The sequence below is a fragment of the Sphaeroforma arctica genome, assembly GCF_001186125.1.
Source record: "Sphaeroforma arctica JP610 unplaced genomic scaffold supercont1.393, whole genome shotgun sequence".
NCBI lineage: Eukaryota > Ichthyosporea > Ichthyophonida > Sphaeroforma > Sphaeroforma arctica.
Window position 1 is genome coordinate 56,318 of NW_014040165.1, and position 8,269 is coordinate 64,586.

At 43.3% G+C, this 8,269-nt stretch overlaps 2 protein-coding genes across 2 annotated transcripts in view; both read left to right on the plus strand.

Moving 5' to 3' along the window:
• Nucleotides 1-2,355: 2,355 nt before the first annotated feature.
• On the plus strand, nt 2,356-6,852 carry SARC_05861 (hypothetical protein). Its single transcript, XM_014300268.1, has 2 exons — nt 2,356-4,589; nt 5,674-6,852. The coding sequence occupies exons 1-2, from the start codon at nt 2,478-2,480 to the stop codon at nt 6,112-6,114; spliced, it is 2,553 nt and encodes an 850-aa protein (XP_014155743.1). The 5' UTR covers nt 2,356-2,477; the 3' UTR covers nt 6,115-6,852.
• Nucleotides 6,853-7,152: 300 nt separating this feature from the next.
• SARC_05862 (hypothetical protein) overlaps nt 7,153-8,269 on the plus strand; it is a gene marked incomplete at its 3' end in the record, with an annotated part of 13,846 nt that continues 12,729 nt past the window's right edge. Inside the window, exon 1 of the mRNA XM_014300269.1 lies at nt 7,153-7,880. Coding sequence (XP_014155744.1) covers nt 7,308-7,880 — 573 coding nt within the window. The remainder of the gene's footprint in view (nt 7,881-8,269) is intronic.

The following is an 8,269-nucleotide window of genomic DNA, read 5'->3' on the forward strand; positions in this document are numbered from 1 at the left end:
TCGTCCCGGATACGAACGAGACTGACTGACTGAACTGACAGCTCAGGAATACGGCATTGATAAACCCGGCATTAAAACTCAGGGCCCAGCCACCCAGTATAAGGATCTGCCGTTCCTTATAGCCATAGTTGATATCCGCCTGAGATTTTCGCTTGGATTCTTGGTGTAGAGATACTGTGCCGTTACCCGTATCGACCTGAGAGTCTAGATTGGACACTATCTGGGTTATTTCTTCGTCCGTGTCGTAGTCTGGTGATGATGTTGGTGATCGTAGGGAAGCATCTGAAATCGAGAAAATTGGTGGTTTTGGGCAGGTTTCCGATTTTGATAGCCTTGAATCTTCACCTGCATTCCGCATTTGTAATTGGCGTGAACTCAATCCATAGTCCTGACGTGTCTCTAATAACGAAAGACTGGAGATAGACCCGTTTTTCGAGGACAGTCCGATATTAGAGGGTGATGGCGAGACTGCTAAGCATGATGTATCTATACCGGAAGCGGCTACTGAGTTCACATTGGCATGGCCTTTGTGTGGGTGTTTCAGGAGGTTGTCAGTGCATACGCTGGGCAGTTGCCGCGTATCCACAACGTGATCGGGGTATGCCCGCAGTTGTGATGTACTAGTGATTGATCCATTCTTCGAAGATATGGATATGTTGGAAAGCGAATGCGACGGTGTCATGACTATATCAACTGTAGTGTCGTCAAGCTCGTACTGTATGCTATTCAGATGAAGTGTGTCTCGTATCTATACTGTCACTATTATTATTAATCCGCTACGATGGCCGATTATGCTGACTTACTTGCTGGCTCCGACACGCTAAGTAGAGAGCCGTTGTTATCATTCTCGTTATTATTGTTTGTACTTAGGCTGTACTGGCTGGCAGTGGGACTACTTTTTTACGAGTCAAGTGTCCAATACAATGAATTCATAACCGGTCTTCTTCTGCTGGCACGAGTGTGATTCTCAAGCGATTGGGTTGTTTGCAGATGCAAGAACGGGTTAAATAAACTTGGTGGAATGATTCCCGAGGTCCGTATGTATATTTATTAAGAACGATATACATTTACTGTGTATACGTGTGTATATTTCGGGGGATCTTAGGTCTTGCACATGACAGATGAGTGCTTAAACAAAGTTTGAACCCAATTTTGCTCTGTTACTTCCAAGTCTGGCAGTGGTCTAAGAGAATCGCAGATTTTAAGTGACAGTTATGTATAAGATTAATGAACACAAAACAGATTTGATATGTATTTTTATATATCTGATGGGGGTTTGCACTATCACATGCAAGGGAATAGCTCAAACCTCTAGGTCCCTACAGAACTCGATCACCGAAAGCGAAAGCGTAAGCTTGTTGTGTACTCTACTACTAGTCCCTCCATAGCTCCAGAGAGTTCAGACATTATTATTGGCAACTCTGTCTGTCAGTCACTTGGTCGCGCTTTGTTCTTTTGTGTTCTGTTTGTTCTAGAAAAAGTAATATATTATTTTAGCATCATCAATCATGGCCACGTTTATTGCACTTCTTCTCATAACTTGATCTTGATAGCTTGTGTGTGTATTTTAAAATTCTATACTTTAGAAGGACACCCCAGCCTCCCAGGGACCCAGAGTCTCAGAGTATATACTATTTATATAGGCCAGGAGTCCAGGAATAGAAGGACACCCCAGCCTCCCAGGGACCCAGAGTCTCAGAGTATATACTATTTATATAGGCCAGGAGTCCAGGACCAGGAGTACATGGTAAATACAGGCTGTATTTTTAACTATCTATATACTGCTTTTTATATATCGAGAAGAAGGCTATGGAAGATCGTACATATTCAGGAAAATACATGATATTTCTATGTTTCTCAAATACATATGTGCGCGCCAAAATGATCCGCATCTATATTTAGACAGCATCAGCCCGAGAATTTTTGACAATTTTTTAGTTTTTTAGTATCGTTAATTTTTGTAGAAAAACGTATTACCAGCTCACCAGTCATCACTCACCAGTGGCACCAGCTGCTTGAGATTAGGAGTGCACGTGCATATCAGACAAAATAAGTAAATACCCAAAACATCTGAGGGGGCTCAAGTAAAACAGAGTTTGCCTATATTGCTTATACCGTCTATAGGGTGGATTGGCATACTTCATTGCAGCTCATGCCATTTACATCGGGCCTATTCGTTGTACAACTTAGTTCCGTATCCGTCGAAGCAGCTCTCATACAAGTAGTTGCTTAGCTGCACGGGCGAAATAAACGCTCACCTCATATATACATATATATATATATATATATATATAGTAATATATATAATATATATATATATATATATATATATATATATATATATATATATATATATATATATATATATATATATGTAAATATATATATATATATACACACACATATATATAAATACGCATCTGAATAGTTATTTTAGTTAGTAGTACTCAGTAGGTAACATTAATTGGTCTGCCAATATGAGCGGGTTTGTATTGCCATCGTTTCCCACGAACGCTCCCTCGATGGGTGACGTGGATGAGGAGATTATTCGCAGGACTAATGCAAAGGCTAGAGGGGCTAAAGCGGGTACCTTCCAGGCAATGGGACTCAATCCTTTGCTTCTGAAAGGTATCACACAGAAGGGTTATAAAGTACCTACGCCAATCCAACGTAAGACCATTCCCCTGGGCTTAGAGGGCCGGGATGTGGTTGCCATGGCACGTACAGGTTCGGGAAAGAGTGCGGCTTTCCTGATACCTCTATTTGAGAAGTTGCTGTTGAAGAAGACTACTACAATGATAAGTGATGGATCGAAGGGGACTGGTGTGCGATCGCTAGTTTTGTCACCCACGCGTGAGCTTGCACTACAGACACTTGGATTTATCAAGGATCTGGGCAAGCACCTACAGATGCGGTCATGTCTGATTGTGGGAGGTGATTCCATTGAGGATCAGTTCACCCTCCTGCACAATAACCCCGACATAGTCGTGGCCACCCCGGGGCGTTTGACCCATCTTCTGGTAGAGATGAACCTACCGCTCAGCGCGTGTGAATATGTGGTGTTTGACGAATGCGATCGTTTGTTTGAGATGGGTTTCGAGGAACAGGTTAAAGAAATCAGTGCGCGTTTGCCGGCTGATAGACAGACGATGCTGTTCTCAGCTACCCTTCCACGCACCCTGGTCGACTTTGCACAGGCCGGTCTTAAAGACCCTGTGCTTATTCGATTGGATGTAGACACTAAGCTACCTGCGGAGTTGAAGCTGTCCTTTTATTCTGTAAGACAAAACGACCGCCTTGCTCTGCTACTGCATATTCTCCGCACCAAGATCAGCGAGGACGAAAAAACTCTGGTTTTCGTCGCTACTAAACACCATGTGGAGTTCATGCGTGAGCTGCTGGAGACGGAAAAGATCTTGTGTTCGTACTGCTACGGTAGTCTGGACATGACAGCGCGTAAAATCCAAGTTGCCAAGTTTAGAAGCGGAAAAGCTCCCGTACTGATTGTGACAGATGTCGCTGCTCGTGGTATAGATATCCCGCAATTGGATAATGTGATTATGTACGATTTCTCACCGAGCCCAAAGCTGTTTGTGCATCGTGTGGGACGTGTAGCTCGTGCAGGTCGTCATGGAAGCGCGTACTGCATGGTGATGCCTGAGGAGGTACCGTATTATTTGGATCTAATGTTGTTTTTGGGTAGAGATGTTAGAATAGCTGGTCGATTGAACCGGGGCAATACAGATACATCCGACGATACGGATAATATAATTGGAACCGTGCCCGAAATTCTACTGATGGATCTACGTGAGCACGTGAAGGAACTCCACAAGTCCAACTACGATTTGGGATCAGTCGCGAAAACAGTTGAGAATGCGTATCAAATGTACAACAAAAGTCGACCCAAGCCGTCGTCTGCATCTGTGCGTAGAGCGAAGGACGAGATAGTTGGTCACCATGTAGCAATCCATCCCGATTTCCTGGGTTTGGTTGATGAACATGCATTAGCAGCGAGTGAAATACTCAAAAAAGTGGCCGGTTATAAATCAGCGAACACTGTGTTCGAGACCAGTCGGCTCAAGAATAGTGCGGCGGCGGATGCGATGAAGAAGAAGCGACAGATACACTCGGGGGTCATTGAGAAGGTCAAAAAACAGAAACAGGAACGGAAAGAGATGGAGACTGCAGAGATTGCGAAGTTGAATGGCAATGCAAGACAGGGTGACAAGAAACGCAAAGCCGCAGAGATGGAGACGGCCTCCGATCAATTGATTGGGAAAATGTTCGGTACTATAATAGACCCTGCCAAACGCAGCCGCGACTATAAGAAAGATGAGGAAACGCATGAAGATGACGATGCTGGCGCCGAGTTTGAAGATATGCATGATGATGAGGTGAATAATGCAGTGAATACCGTTACCGTGAAACGGTCAAAGCGGGACGAAACAAACTATATTCCTTATCAAAGCAAGAACCATCATCATGAAACTGGATTGGCCTTGGGCGATTCGTTTGTTATGGCTGCTAGAGATGCTGTGGTCGAATTCACTGGGGACGATGATGGTGACCTTCGCAAGCAGACTCAGAAGGTATGGACTTATTTTTGTGGTGAATAGTGTTGACGAAGCTGTGACATTCGGCTGTATTGTTATTTATTGGTCTTTATATTCTATAATTAGATGCGTTGATGATCCTCAAATTTATATTCAAAAGTTTAGAGGCGTTGATGATCCTCAAATCTGTATGTAGGAAGGGTTCTAGTGCTAGTCGTCTTTGGTGCAATGTAAGTGGGCCTGTGTGGTCATATTATTCGTAATGTAACAGACATGTGGTCTGGGAAATTCACAAGCTATACCCCACTAGTGATTGAGTGTGTGGAAACTAATATTCCTGCCATCATCAGAAAGCAAAGGTATCGCTGTCCCTTATTGTGCCATCGACTGCTTAAATTGTGTGTTCAGTAGTACATGTACTTGTTGTTGCTGGCTTTTCTAATATAGGCTGCCATGCTCGAAATAGGGTATTTGTTGAAATAGTGAAGCACTTGCCTTCCAGAGAAGTGTCAAAGGCCCTATTGGGACGAGTGAACGGGATCGACTTAGTCTAATCGATTATTGACACTTTATCACTAGTGTTTACGTGCCAAAAAGTGACGGGGGTGTCATCCATTATATCTCTCTATCATTCATTATTTACACACTCCCTTTTATACCGGGAACTTGAAGCTATCAGATAGTGACCCCCCTCGTCCTCTAGTGCTAGAGTGTAGATCATATGCAACTCCCCAACTTCTGATATTTTTATGGAGCTAGACTGATATCTTTCCTGCCATTGGTACTCCTGCAAACCCGCTGCATGTACCAACGCATATACTGACGCGTAGACATGGTGCGTTCTCACATTCCAGCACACATATCTTCTAGAGAGTTAATATGAACTTACAATGCTCCCAAAAGAGTATTAGATGCCCGGGCATATGATTTGTTCTGTTATGTGAGTATATATATATGACAATTATGTGACACGCAGTGCTCTCAATATCTGATCCAGCTTGCAATATATAGACTGTCGAGTTTTCACGTAGCGTTTGCCCACATATGGCCGACCTGTGTATGCGACCACAATACTGGATGCAATTTTGTCACTAACTTGAATTTACTCTTCATTTTACAGAAAAAATGGGACCGTAAAAAGAAGAAGTACGTCGGCGAGGCCAACGATGACCCAACCAAAAAGAAGGTCAAGACTGAATCCGGAAACTATATCAACGCTTCGTACCGTGGTAATTTATACAGTGAGTGGAAGAACAAACACCATGTTACGGGTGGTGCTGGTGAGAGCAGTCTGCCACAGATCACCGGTGCACGTGGACGCGGTAGAGGCAACTACAAGCAGGGCAACCAGAAGCAACAGAAGAGTGAACACGTGCCCTTAAGGGGTAAGGGTCCGCAGAACAGAGTCAAGGAGGAGATGAAGAACAAAGACCAGATGCTCAAGACAAGGAAAAAGACTCAGAGAGTTAAGGAGCATTTGCAAAAGGTGGAGAAAAAGAAGGCTGCCGGGAAGAGAGGCGGGGGCGGTGGCAGTAAGGGCAAAGGGAAAGGCGGCAGGTAGTACCGATGTCCTACTTCGGACACGTACTTACGGAACTTGAACTATAAATGCAGAATTATAGTAGTAGGCGATGGAATAGAACTGCGAAAAGGCAATTGCATAGGTTGTTATGTGGTAGTTCGTATCTACAGACCACCGATAGTATCTCGTACTCGTATACTTTTACAAATACTTTCGACACAAATCTTCACTGCAAGCAAACCATTCTAGTGTTTTCTCGTGTATACTGGAAGGGAACTTGACAATATATCACCTGACAAAATGCCTATATATTTGTGTACACGTATATTAGTGGATTGCAAAGAATGCAACTGTATACGTATGCGCATGCGGATTACGAGACCATTGAGTCATGATAAATTCAATTGTACATACCATGCCCTATTTACAGTTTCGGTGAATGCAACTGTAGTTGTCAAAACTTTGTTTGGGTCAGCTTTGAGACTTTTTGCTCATGCCAGGGAGCGAGCGTCGCCATGATGCATATGCTCATGGATGTATTTCACAGTATTTCGTCATAGCCTTTTTATCCTTTTTTCTAGTGGGCTATGATTTTGTTCCTTAACGAGCTGGTACACCTAGAAGGGTGGAAATGAAGAACTGCTGGTCGCCACGAGTGACAATGTCGAGATGATATATTTGAACAGGGTAGACTTTCATAAATAGTTATTGCTTGGCGATTTTAGAACGTTGCAAGACACACCCTCCCCTCCACAAGTTTTGCTCTTGTCGACACCGTGACGAAACCTAGTAAAACAACTCAATTATCTAAATATCTAGCTACATAATTTTTTTCTAAATACATACAACGTCATGACCGCTAATGGGTACGATGTGATCTTCAACTCGCAATGGATTGGACGGGAAAAGATTATTATGTTTTCGCGGTACAAATTCGAATATCATAAAACTGCGTAGTCCAATAATAGTGCACATAATACGCTATGGAATCGGCGAACTGCAGTCTGTTTCAGGCAGTCGGGTGTGACCAGTGATCCACATGCAGTAGGGTAATCCGGTGCGCGGCTGACGTACGTTGCAGAGCTTATCGTCTGCTGCGGTCGTAAAGACCTACATGTAGTGTATCCGCCGTCGTAAGTATTTTATGTATGCTTGAGCTATAAACAGATATTTCTAAGCACGGAACAAATTAAGTAGTGTGTAGGATACCTAGTATATCTCGTGTGAGAATCATGTGGCGAGTATTGTCTCACGCACTAGGTACTAGTGCCGTAGCGCTCACCCAGGATCACGCACGTACGCTACTAGAAAGAGCAGCGCATCATGTACAATCCATAGTGGATGCTGTAGCACAGGGAAAGGTAATCTTTTCCATACATGCCGATGTGTTGTGCTTGTGCCTTATACTAGAGCGATTGCTGGAAGACGGGGTGAAGGGGAATTCACTGTGGTTTGCGTATAATACCCAAGAGCACACTCGTAAGGAGGAATTGGATGTGATTATTTCACATCCCTTTACACGTACACCCAAGGGAAAGTGGCGTGCGTGGCTTGTATCTCAATTAGAGGAATGCATGCTGTACGTCAGCTTATATATGATTCTGTCGGACAAGGCGAAGCTCAAGAGTCTGTACGAAACCTTGTCGGTAATCAGAGTTCCGAGCATCGCAGATGAACTGCTTAGCATCGCAGAGAGACTGGATAATGTCGCGGTCAACTTGGCTGGGTTCACAACTATTGAATTCGATACTCTACACGAGAAATTAGCTGACAAAATCCAGCTAGATCCACCACCCGTTCCCGAGGTATGTACAGCAACGAACTGATATGTTTTACTTGTATATGCGCTTGTGTCCGTGTGTATTATTATCTCACTTCAAAGTTATAACGATTGGCGACATTTCGATGGGTAATCTTCTTTTGAAATATATATTGCGTACATATCACACAATGACGTGTTCAACGGGTAAATGCGATACTTGCTAGTAGCCATTCGAGCTATAACAGCACGAATCATCATTCGTTTTCGTTATATCTACAATTCACATAGCTTGGTATCAGACTTTGTCATTAGCGCCGGATTATATACTGAAATAATAAATGAGAAAGATATAATAGGTGTCGTTTTCAATATACATATATATATACACATACATTATATTACACACACACACACACACACACACACACACAC

Bases quoted from the DNA above. Each gene is read 5' to 3' on its own strand.
- SARC_05861 (XM_014300268.1), top strand. From the start codon at position 2,478: ATGAGCGGGTTTGTATTGCCATCGTTTCCCACGAACGCTCCCTCGATG. The intron at 4,590-5,673 runs GTATGGACTTAT...TTCATTTTACAG, and splicing joins TTCGCAAGCAGACTCAGAAG to AAAAAATGGGACCGTAAAAA.